The 12,481-nt window shown below is 49.9% G+C and overlaps 2 protein-coding genes across 2 annotated transcripts in view; one reads left to right on the top strand and one right to left on the bottom strand.

The window, feature by feature from the left end:
* The first annotated feature begins 825 nt into the window (after window positions 1-825).
* LTB4R (leukotriene B4 receptor) lies at window positions 826-3,122 on the top strand. The gene is made up of 2 exons (XM_006037902.2): window positions 826-897; window positions 1,964-3,122. Exon 2 carries the CDS (start codon window positions 1,981-1,983, stop codon window positions 3,046-3,048), a length of 1,068 nt encoding a protein of 355 aa, XP_006037964.1. The 5' UTR covers window positions 826-897; window positions 1,964-1,980; the 3' UTR covers window positions 3,049-3,122.
* A 1,376-nt stretch (window positions 3,123-4,498) lies between these two features.
* Window positions 4,499-12,481, bottom strand: part of ADCY4 (adenylate cyclase 4) — a 35,572-nt gene continuing 27,589 nt past the window's right edge. The window contains 4 exon segments of the mRNA XM_025194376.1: window positions 4,499-9,234; window positions 9,437-9,561; window positions 10,663-10,777; window positions 11,023-11,130. Coding sequence (XP_025050161.1) covers window positions 9,082-9,234; window positions 9,437-9,561; window positions 10,663-10,777; window positions 11,023-11,130 — 501 coding nt within the window. The 3' untranslated portion in view covers window positions 4,499-9,081.

Raw genomic sequence — 12,481 nt, 5'->3', positions numbered from 1 at the left:
AATGACTTCCAGTTCCCACTGTGCTGCCAGAGACAGCTGCTTTTTGTCTTCTCGCCTCCTTTCCCCAAGTCAGCACTTGGGGAGGTTTCCCAGTCACTGCACCCTTAGTTATGCCACTGCCAGGAAGCCAGGAACACAGGTTCCAATATATTGTTGAGCCAACAGATATTTGCAAGGTCGGTGTCCTTGCAGATCACCCAAGCCAGGCAGAGTAAAAGTTGGGCCATTTCCAAGCCACAGGAAGTGGGGGAGGTGATTCAGCTGCTGAGTCAATACTCTTCCCATTTACCTCACCCTGCATCCAAACTACACCAGGTGGGAAGCGGGGGAAAGGGTTCTGACTCCATCTCCTTACAGTTTTTGATGATCCTAGGATCCCAGCATGATACCAGGGGTCTCTCTGTTGTAGGTCCCAGGGCAGGAATTCAGTAGGTACTCCCCCCCCCCCAAGTGCCTCAGTGCTGTACCCATGTCCCAGGGAGTAAGCACGGACAGTAGGGGGCTTTGTCCCTTCAGTCCATACTGACCAAGATATCCTAATTCAATACTAGGAACACTGAGTTGTGGGGAAGGGGTGGGGGGACTCAGTAGGGGCCATTTCTGCTCTGCAGTAAGTGCTACCCCAATGCCCCTGCTTGGCTTGATACCCCTGAGCCAGACTCTTGGGTTCCAAACCAGGTGCCGCCTTCTTTACACCTGACCCCTCCCTCTGAAGCACAGAAGTCTGATTGTGAAAGTACTGGGGGAGGGTGGAGGCTGGGATGCACTGTGGCTTGCATAAGGCTCCTAGCACTTCCTTCAGATGCTCAGACTGTGACACACACACCAGCAAGCCCAGGACTGAGGCACCTGGAGGAACCCTCCCCAGGGACAGAGTCCACTAAGGAAAAACTAACTGTAAGTGGTCAGCTCTTTCCAAGATATGAGAGGAGCCCAGAGCTGGGGAAGCAGGGAGCAGCAGCTCGGGAGTGAGGGGCACTGGGGAGCTAAGGGGAGAGGTGATTGCTGGGGTAGCAGGAGACCACAGGTTATAAGTGAGGGTGGCTGGGGGACCCTAGGGAAGGCAGGAGCTGAGGGTTGAGCCTAGGGGTAAGTCACTCACAGAGCTTTGGGGGAATCCCGAGGGAGGGAGGGAGGGGGGGGTGCAGTAAGTGGGTTAGTGGCGGGGTGGGGGAAGGGATGGGCACTAGCAGAGGTATGTAGATAGGTGTAAGGGAAGACATGTGATTTTTCTAAATTTATCTCCACTTCCATCTGCCTCCTTTTCTGCTTTTGGGCAGTGGGGATGGTTAATGGCATTGATTGGCTGGACATGTGAGAGCCAAGCTGCTGTACCAGGGGTGAGAGCCACCTCCATCCCTGAGTACCTCCTGGATTGTCTTTTCACTTCTCTCTATGGCAGCCAAGAGGCACCCTCACTCTGAGCCTCCTACTGTACTCCCCTCCTGCCATTTACTCTGAAGTGAGGAGTATAGGAGTTGATACCATGCTGGGACCTTGCATTGGGGAAATTGCTCTGGTCACTCATACATCCTGTCCTGTTATCACAAGAAGCCAGGTTGCTAGCTGGAGCTGGGGGAAGAGGAAGTGAGACAGCCATGTAGAGAAAAAATAGATGGGTTTGGGCAGGGATAGATAGATAGATAGATGTGATCATGAATGTGTGCATTGGACTGCACAGATGAATGGATGAGTGAATAGAAGCAAATGTGGGTGGGGAGTGGGGGCGATGTGGATGGGATGGGTGAAGTAATACTTCTGGGGATGAATGGCAGAAGAATAGGGTGTGTATTGGGATGGCGGGTGGGTACATATGGACAAAGGGATACGTATGGATGGGAAGGATGAATAGGCAGCTAGAGCCTGTGTGAGAGAAGGGAAAAGGTGTGTGGGGGGGGGAGAGGATGGGGGCCTATTGATTTATGGACCCCTCAATTATTCCTGCTCCTTCACCTTCCCACAGACCCTTTGCCTACCTCAATGGAGAATGACACCCTCTCTACCTCAGTGCCTCTTTCAGAACAGACATCCCCACTGTCTGGCAGAACGATAGGGCTGGTAGTGCTGTCCCTGGCATTTATCCTTGGCTTCCCAGGAAATGCCTTTGTAATATGGAGTGCAGCCTGCCTTGTCCGGAAGCACACTGTCACCAGCCTCCTGATACTGCACTTGGCCGTGGCTGATGGGGCCACACTGCTCACTGCACCCTTTTTCCTCCGGCTGCTGAGCATCGGGCAATGGGAGTTTGGTCTTTTCATCTGCCAGATGTGCTACTATATCTGTGGGGTGTGCATGTATGCCAGCGTCTACCTCATTGTCCTCATGAGTCTTGACCGCTGCCTGGCTGTTTCCAAGCCTTTCCTCTCCCAGAACATCCGCACCAAGGTAGTAGCCAGGTCCTTGGTCCTAGTTATATGGCTGTTGTCTTTCCTCCTTGCCATCCCCGTCATCTTCTACCGCCGATTGGAAAATTACTCTGGCCGCTTCATCTGCAAGCTATCTCATGATAATCAGCAACATTTAGTTTTCCACAAACTCTTTGAGATCCTGACCGGCTGCATACTGCCCTTTTTCATTATCATCTGCTGTTACATCGTCATCGGGCACCGGCTGAAGGAGACGCGTTTCCGGAGGAAGCGCCGCACCAGCCGGCTCATCACAGTCATTGTGGTGGCCTTCGCTGTCTTCTGGCTGCCCTATCACTTTGTGAACATCCTTGAGGTGGTCGGAAAACTGAGTGGCTTAAAAAGTGTCACGCAGGCTGGAGGGAAGGCACAGCCTACCCTGATTGCTCTGGCTTTCTTCAGCAGCAGCATCAACCCCATCCTCTATACCTTCACGGGTAGCAGCTTGCTCAAGGCAGCAGGTGTGGGCTTCATGGCCAAGCTGTTTGATGGCACAAGCTCTGAGATACCCAGCTTACGGCAAGGTACTGGTCGGTCCACCCAGCAGCGTGAGGAGGTGGAGATGAAGGTGGTGAGGAATGAGAATGATGAGAACATCGCCCCAACAGGATTGTCAGTGGAGACCACGTTGGATGGGTGCTGACAGCTCCTACCACCTTCAGCCAGCCCTTAGAAGACCCAGATGGATGGCTGCCTCCTTAACAGGGGTGAGGTGTAAATTAACAGAACTGGAGAATTTGCCAGAAAAGTATGATTTTTTTTTATATTTGGCGATAAGGCTGGACAGGACAAACGCATTACCTTGTTCTGTACACCTCTTTTCCTTCCCACCACCAACTGCTGAGGGGAGAAAACCAAGGATCATAAGACCTAAAGAAATCTCTGCTGAGGCACCAGCAGTGACCAATAAGAATGAGCTACTAACTGTGAATAACATTGGACTCACTAACAAGCCTGATCCTTGCACTTCTTCCCCCACTCCCTCCCTCCAGCCTCTAAAAAATCAGTGATAAGGGAATGAGTTGTTTTTTTTCCTGGTAATATGGGAATCCTTGTTGTCTCTAATGCTGCACAGATCCCATCCCCCCAGCCAAGGCTGGTCATAGAAATGGTAAAGAAGTTGGGTTGGAAGGGATCTCCATAGGTCATCTAGTCTAAACCCCTGCCTGAGGCAGGCTCATCCATATTCAAACCATCCTATACAATCCATAATCTAACCTCCAGTCATTATGACTGGCACTGAACAGACAATGACCAAGATTGGGGGCCCCCTCCTAAACCAGGTGATGCCCAAGACTTGAGATTGGGGACCCCGTTTTGTTGGGTGCCGTGCAGACACATACCCAGAACCAGTCCCTGCTCTGGTGAGCTCCCAGCCAAGAGACTGTGGCAGTATTAATTTCTTCTTTCTCTGGAAGCATAGAAGGGTTAAATGACTCTTCCAAAGTCCTGGGACTCCCTTAGGGGTCATTACCACATCCGTTTCCTTCCTCTTTTCCCTTTCAAGATCACCAACTTTGGTCCAGCCTCCCCATCTCTCCCAACATGCACACACTGTGACAATGAGCTGACTGGCTCAGGGTGGGGAGTGGGGCGTTATAAAGTACTTTAGGGCTTGTTCCTGTAGAGAGCCCGAGTTCTTGTTTAGCTATAGGCCAGATGGGATGATCTATCTCATGGGGGTGGGGTTGGGATATGATTTCTGTTCTCTGGGCATACCAGATCTGATGCAGCACCCCAGAATGTGAGTCCTCCCCTGCTTAAATAAATGGTTGCTTTTTGTCCTGTGTCCTGTGGCCATCACTATCAGTGGAGACTGAAATCTTCATCAATGACACACCAACTGGTTGACTGCTTTCCTCTGTCATCTCTGGACTCAGTGGCCTCTGCTATTCCCTTTTGGGAAATGACGTGCATGTGCGTGTGAGTGTGTGTGTGTTATACAACCCTATTCTGTGTGTGTGTGTGTGTGTGTGCACATGCATGCATGTATCCACTCGTGTGTGTGTCTGTGTGTGTGCCCCTTGCTGCTTCCTGCAGAAAGGAAGGGGACCTGTCAGTATTCGAGATAGATTTCACTTACAAATCCGTAACACCATTTATTCCTCTAATGCAGACAATGACATGTATAAACACACACAAACAAGTTAAAGAAAATTAGTGAAGTTGCAAAGCCCAGTCCTTAAAAAGCCAGAATTAAAGCTCCCTGGACCTCTTTCCTTCCCTTGTGTGGGTGCATCTTTATTGAAGATTTAACTTACATGGTCGCACTGCATTCTTCTCCCACTGAAGTCCTACCTCAGTTAGTGTAGGGGATAGGGCTCTCAACATGGAAGTTTGCAACCGAGCTATCAGAGCCAAGGGCTACTCTCTTGCTCTCACCCCCTTTACTGCAGCCACTGCCACTGCCATCTCTTACCCCTCACTGCCAATTCTGGTTGCCACCAAGTCCCACCAGTGAGGAATTTGGTGGCAAGAAGGGATAGCTACAATAAGTATAAAAAAGAGAGAGCAGGGAGGGCTGGGGCAGCAACAAGCAGCATCACAAAAAAACTGTTCAGCGGCCCAGAGGAATGCCACTGTGCCACTTTCCCGTGCTGCAGAATTGCCACTGACATCCCAGCTCCCCACACCAGATGCAATTGCTTGACAGGTCAGATCCAGCCCACAGGATGTGGGTTGCTGACTCCTGTTCCAGCTCATCTCAGTTGCTGTTAGCAGCCCTGAAGCTGACCGGATCCAATTAATGTCAACGCTTGTGTTGCAGGTAGGGTTCTCTGAACCAGAAGGTAAGGAGTGTCCCTGAAGTGTGAACAGGTGAGCAGAGGCTGGAAGCAAGTTACATAATGGACACAAGCAGCTGAGAGCTGTTCCTGCGTGAATTAAACAAGCTTAAATTGGCTCAGGAAGTCTTATGAAGATCAAAATCACTGGGATTTGGCCAAAAGCTAGTGCTATTTGCAAATTTCTTGGATGGCATGTGTGCATGTGTATTTGCACATGAATATTTGCATGTGTGTACACGAGTGATTCTCAGTCAGGGTGCCATGAGATCCTTTCAAGGGTGCCATGGAGTGCTGCACGATATTAGCAGTTAGATGTGCAAATACCTGCAGAAAATTCACAAGACACACTAAATAGGAATCCATAGCTTAAAAGACATTCTTGACCTGTTGTGGTCTTTCTGAGTTCTTTGCAACAGAAAAATTGCTCTACTATTTTTCTGTAGTCCAAAAATAAGTGAAAACTAAGAGCTGACATTTTCTAAAGGGTTCTCTGGGTCTAATGAGGAGTACCTTGAGTAACAAGGTGTGCATTCAGTCCTTTAGAACTGCACCAAATTCACCTGGTCTTGGAAGCTAAAGCAGACCCTAGCAGAGGGCAGAGCTATTACTTGAAATGCCAGGTTCTGTAACTTTAAACCCACTGAATTTCTATTCATTACTTGGTGACCTTGGAGGTCAACAGAATGGGTTTCATTTTCACCTGTTCTCACTCTTGAAGTGACAAGTGGGTAAATGAAAGTGCCAAGGGCTCCTGTGAAGATGACTATTAATTTTCTCATGGAAACGTGGCTTGTTGCTATGTGATCCTCATTGGATGTGGGACTCCTATGCACTGAGAGATAAAGGTTACATTCATTTTGGATGCCCAGTCTGAAACTTCCAGGCCTTCACTTTCCATGGAATGGGGTGCAGAGCCATGGGTAGATCTACACATTCAAAAAACAGGGGTGCAGGAGACTCAACCCATGCTGCAGGGAAAGTTGCAGCTTTCCCACCAGAAGACAGAACATGCCATGGCAGCAGGTGCTGGGGACATTTTGGAGCCTCTGAAGCAGTTAAGATTCACCCCCAACCTCTCAGCACCCCCACCCCTCCAGCACAAGAACCTCTTCCCCCTCCCATTCCCTTCGACCCCTGTCTAGAAGAGGTTGCCTACAGATTGTGTCTGGGTTCAAGATGTGGGGACCTGCCCATGGCTGGCAGTGTCCCTGACTGATCTGGTGATGGGGGAGTCTTAGAGCTAGGTGGTCTTATGAAGATCAAAATCACTGGGATTTGGCCTAGTACTCTGCACAACTGCTCCCCATAGAGCTAGAGTCCTTGAGCCATAGAGGGAAATGTGGAGGAAGAGGAGGGAACAGGGACCCACCCCCTGCCAGTGCTGCTGCCCTGGCACCCCATACGGCCTCTCCTCGCATTTGCTCAGATCTGCCCCTGTATGGTGCTCTATTTTGTGTCACGCCAGTCATTTGAGGAGGCAGTGGAAAGTGCTCATCCCTTTTCTACATCAGGCCCAGGTCCCGAGTCATGCCTTGAGAGGAAGCATACAACTTTTGGCTTAAATAACATTCTCAGCACCACAAAGGGAGTCAGTAGCAGAAGCAGGGACAGAATCTTAGTCCTCCAGGGTTACATTCAGCAGTTGCTGCCTCATTCACTTCACACCTTCCAATCACAGCAACCAAATGGAGCAGGAGTCCTATAGACAACACCTAGTTTCACTGCACTGCTCCCTTTGAAGCCTCCTGCAAGCAAGTCCATCTTGTCCAAGGAATGGGGCAGGCTCTTGCAAGAAAGAAAGTGTGGTGACACAAATAATTACTCGGTCCAAATTAATGCACAAAAGACCACAAATAAGTTTACATGAGCAACCTTAATTCTGGGATTTTCCTGCTTTCCTGAGCATGGCTTTGCAACCACAATAACATTATTTTCATTTCTGTGCATGTACATTTCTCTTAAAAAAAAAAAAAGCAAGTGGAAACATCATCATTCCCTCAGATGGCATCACGCTCAGATCCAAAACGGTTATCAGCAATGTGGGGATTGTTTAGACCCACCAGGCAGACTGTCATGGTTGGACACAACAGATTAGCTGATAGCAATGGGTGATTCATATCCCTTGTGTGGACCAGTTCTAGCTGAAGGATAGGAACACATGGCCAGTGGGTTGCTCAGATATTTGCTGACAGCGAAGGAACAGGGAGGCTCAGGCATCTGGTGTTGGTTCTCTACTCAGTAGGGAGGTGTATGCCTATAGCCACAGACCCCCTTTCATCCCATCTCTTTCAACAAATCCACTCTCTTTCTCTCTCCAGACCTAGTCCCTTCAAGTACCCCACAAACGTAGCTAGGCCCATCTCCCCAACCAGTTCCGTATCTTATTTCAGTCTCCTCCTAGTAATCACTAACTCCATATCCCCCACACTCCCTTCTTATCATTGTGAGTCCCCATCTTTGCCCAGAGAGTCTCAGGTTTCTCAGAGACCAAACCAGGTGACCTTTCCTGCTCTACAATGTATGAACTTCCAAGCTTCCCCCAGTTCCAAGCCTTGGTCTCCCTGCCCACCCTGTCCCAGACTCCCCTATGAGTTTCCCACCTTCTTGCCCAATCAGCACCATCTCCCTCTCAACTCCGAGTTCCAGGTTTCCTCTCTATCCCCTTCCCACCTTCTCCCCGCCAGGCCCCAGTCCCAGTCATGAAGCCCATCCCAAAACTGCCCCTTTGTTCTAATCAGCTGCCCCTCAAGTCCAGCTCCTGTTTACTCTGCCTCCAGATCAGGAGGCTTCCTTTCCCTCACTCTCTGGGTACCAGTAACACAGGCACTGAAACCACAGGTTAATCACAATGGCAGAACCAGAGGGGTGTGAGAGGGGCACCAGCCCTGGACAGGACTCAGAAAGAGTCCTGGACTGCCCCTCTTCCTCCCTGGAGTCTCTTGCTGAAGCAAGGACAACCCCACACTACTTCAGTGTAGGAGCCAGGTATGGGGACACAGCAACAGAAGTGGGCAAGCAGTGCTATTTGCATAATTCAAATGGCCCGATTTCTTAAATGGCATGCGTGCATGTGTGTATGCACATTCATTTGCACATGAATATTTCCATGTGTGTACACTAGTGATCCTCAACCAGGATGCCATGAGACCCTTTCAAGTACGCGAGTACCCACACCACCTTTGCACAGCTCCATGCATAAAGAACACCCAAACTACCACAATATCATCACACCTTTGCAAATGCAGTTATTTCACACAGAGGTGCCTTCCTGCCTACACACATCAGCAGCCTCCAATAAGCATCTTTGGCCATTACATATGCACTGGGCCACAGCCATCTGTCCCAGGGTTGCTGTGACAGCGAATGAGTGGTGCACACCGCTAGTCTCACCGGAAGTCAACCAGGGAAACCACCATTTCCTGCTACCGTGAAGGACTTTAAATGATGAACTGCTCAATGTATAGGGGTGGTGGCTCTTCCGGGGTGGAGGAGGAGGAGTCTGACTTCGAGGAAAGGATGGGGCGGGGATTTCCCCCTTCGCGGACTCTCCCAGCTCTTGTAGAGTGTCCATCCTGCTCTTGGCCTCCATCACTGCTCCTCCAAAAAATGTTGTTTGCTCTCCCAGTTCCCAGGGCTATCATGTTACTCCAAGTCTCCAGTGAGTCCCCTCCAGAAAGTAGATATCCATCTTCCCATCCTCCCCAGCCCCTTGTTTGTCCCATAGAAATAGGCTGAGCTCAGGCCTCAGTTCATGATACAAGTGAAACAAATGCAGAACGGTCAGTCTCCTGTGCTGTGAACACCCTGATGACAAGAAGAAAATTCTGCAGTGTGATTCAGGGATCTCTACTGTGTCCATGTGTCCAGGGGAAGAAGGGCCTCAGCTCAGCTCAGCTCAGCATGGGGGCCTGTGGGCTGGACCGAGAGAGGTCAGTACAGACAAAGTAGGTACACAGCTGACCTTTACCCTTCACCTTAATGACCCCACGGAGGTAGCAGGTATAACCGAGAGTCTCCAAGGCTCTGGAGGTCTCCTCTGTGACCTACAAGAAGGAGAGAGAGAGAGATGAAATAATTAACCCTGTAGTGAGGTTTGGGGTGTCCTTCCTGTGGCTGAGAGAGCCAAGACTGGGGGATTGCTGGAGCTGTGGGCTTACCCACAACAGTGCCCCCAGCCAGGGACCCCCGGGGCAACAAGTTCCCTTGCTGAAGTGCCCCATACTACAAAGTTATGATTCCTCCTACCTGAATCTTGCCCAGCACCCCGGTACTCTCCATGCGGCTTGCTACATTCACTGTGTTGCCCCAAATGTCGTATTGAGGTTTCTGGGCTCCAATGACCCCTGCCACCACTGGGCCATGATTCATCCCTGAATGGTGCAAGCCAGGGGAAAGATGGGGGTGGGAATTGAGATTGGGAGAGTAAAACAGACATGCAGGGTGGAAACTTCAAAATTATCTGGCCTGGCTGTGGAGTACTGTGCAGAGATTCCCCCCACCAAAGCCTAAAATACAAGCACCCACAACTATCTCAATGTTAAATTCCCCAAAAATCTCAGCACCGAATCCAAAATCTCAGCCCTGCAACCCCAGAATCCCAATTACACCCCAAAGCCCCAACAGCCCCATAGTTACAGTGGAATCTATTAAAATGTTACCACACTCCTGAAATGTAAGTGATATATCTCCCGGATCAAAAATCCCTTGCATTGGAAAGCCACAGTCCCAAATACATCCTCCCAAAATCCCCATTTGTGTCCCTTGCAACCCCAAAACAGCATCCTCCAGAACACCAGCACCAAAAGATACCCTCTTGCACATCCAGTAGCTCAGGTTTAAGCCAACAGTCAGTTGGCATGTGCTTATGGCATGGACCCAAAATACCTCTTGTTAACAGATCTCATTTGTTGACTAAGATCTGGCAACAACTATGCTTAGTGAAGAGGACAGGGTAGAACTGGCCATTAGTGGCCAAGAGTCATTAATGATTGGCAGAGCCAGCCATAACCAGGCTTAATAGGGAGCAGTTGCACACAGACATCTAACTTGGTGAAGAATTTGTCAGTGCATTTATGAGTCCTTTGGGATGGAGCTTAAGTGAGTAGTCTTCATTCATTACCATTCACAGTAGTCTTCATTCATTACCATTACTGATGGCCACTAGCCATGGGCTCTTGGGATGGTCATTGTTAGACACTGGGCACTGGCAAGCACTAGATGAGATGACTGCTGGCTATAAAGCAGCAGGCAAGACTAGTGCTGGCTTATAGGTACAGCTAACCACTCAAAGGGCCATTGTTAGCTATAGAAACACCCAGACACCACATAGGGCCAATGATGAACCCTGAGAACTGCCACACCTCAAATGTGATGAATACTGACTATGGGACCATAATTGGACATTGGCTATGGACATTGGGTAGAGACTGAAGAATGAACCTTTTTGATCAGCCCAGCCAGAGTGGACTCACCCACACGAAGCTTGAAGTTGTTGAAGGAGTGTTTGTTGATGATGTCCAACTTGGCTATAAGAGCTACTGCAAACTCCACCATGATTCCAAGATGACTGTAGCTCCTTTCAGCATCCTGAAGTGTAAAACCCGACCCGCAACACATAGAGACAGAAAGCACGAATCACAACCAGGAATGTGAGCCAATGCAAATAGAAACTGCATATCACTGGAGCACATGTCCCGGCAATGAAAACAAGAAGCTTCTGAGAAGCAAGAGCCCCTAGATGGGGGCAGGTAGGACTTGGGGGATTTGCCAAGGAGCCATTGCCTGGCAAACCGGGGGAAATCACAGGCTGGAGGTCTGAGAAAAGGAGGTACCTGCTGGTTGTCTTGGCCATAGGTGGCATTTAACCCTGTAGCTGCCATGTAGGTGCTACCGATGGTCTTGATCTTCTCCACACCACTGAACTTTGGCTTCGAGAGCAGCTGTGGAATGGCAAATCACCAGGTCACCAGCTGGTTCTGCTTTCTCTCCCTGTCTCAGGACTGACTTTATTTTCCACAGCTTCTATATCATCCCCTCAACCCAACTCTGCTGTGATTAATGTCCCAGAGGTAGGGACAATCTTGGGGATAGCTCTATCAAGCCTTCAGTCAGTGCAGATGTAGTTAGGGATCTTCTGGAAAAGCCAGACATTTTTAAATCTGCAGGTCCAGATGCCCTCCACCCAAGGGTGTTGAGGGAGCTGGCAGGGGTCATTGCAGAGCCTTTGGCCCGGCTGTATGAGCATTCGTGGTCATCTGGCCAGGTGCTGGGGGATTGGAAACTGGCTAATGTGGTCCCTATTTTTAAGAAGGGGAGGAAGGAGGACCCAAGTAATTATAGGCCTGTAAGCCTCACCTCGGTGCTTGGGAAGCTCTTGGAGAGGATCATCCAGGAGCATATCTGTGGGGGGCCTGCAGGGGAGATCATGCTCAGGAGCAATCAGCATGGGTTCATCAAAGGCAGGTCCTGCCAGACCAACCTGATTGCCTTTTACGACCAAGTAACTAAATCCTTGGATGATGGTGTCGCTGTGGACATAGTCTTTCTAGACTTTAAGAAGGCCTTTGACACTGTCTCTCACCCCATCCTCATCAACAAATTAAGTGACTGTGGCATTGATGCCTGCACAGTTGGATGGGTAAAAAATTGGCTGATGGGGCGCACCCAGAGAGTAGTGATGGACGGGTTGTACTCGGCCTGGCGAGATGTGAGCAGTGGGGTGCCCCAGGGCTCGGTCCTTGGGCCCGCACTGTTTAACATCTTCATCAGCGACTTGGACAAGGGGGTGGAAAGCACGCTGTCCAAGTTTGCTGATGACACTAAGATGTGGGGCGAGGTGGACACACTTGAAGGGAGAGAGAAGCTTCAAATAGATTTAGACAGACTACAAAAGTTGGCAGATGAGAATAGGATGGGGTTCAACGTAGACAAATGCAGGGCGCTGCACCTTGGGAGAAGGAATCCACAGCATACATACAGGCTGGGGAGTTCCCTTCTTGAAAGCACAGAGGCGGAAAGAGATCTTGGAGTCATTATTGACTCCAAGATGAACATGAGCTGCAAATGCCAGACCGCAGCCAGCAAGGCCAGCCATACTTTGTCATGCATCCAAAGGTGCATCTAAAGCCAGTCCAGAGAGGTGATACTCCCCCCTCTATGCGACTTTGGTCAGGCTGCAGTTGGAGTTCTTCATCCAGTACTGGGCGCCGCATTTCAAAAGGGATGTGGCCAGCTGGAGAGGGTTCAGAGGAGGGCCACCCACTTGGTGAGAGGGCAGCAGGACAGGCCCTA

The sequence above is a fragment of the Alligator sinensis genome, unplaced genomic scaffold, assembly GCF_000455745.1.
Source record: "Alligator sinensis unplaced genomic scaffold, ASM45574v1 scaffold25_1, whole genome shotgun sequence".
Taxonomy (NCBI): Eukaryota; Metazoa; Chordata; order Crocodylia; family Alligatoridae; genus Alligator; species Alligator sinensis.
This window is presented reverse-complemented; position numbering and strand designations above follow the sequence as displayed.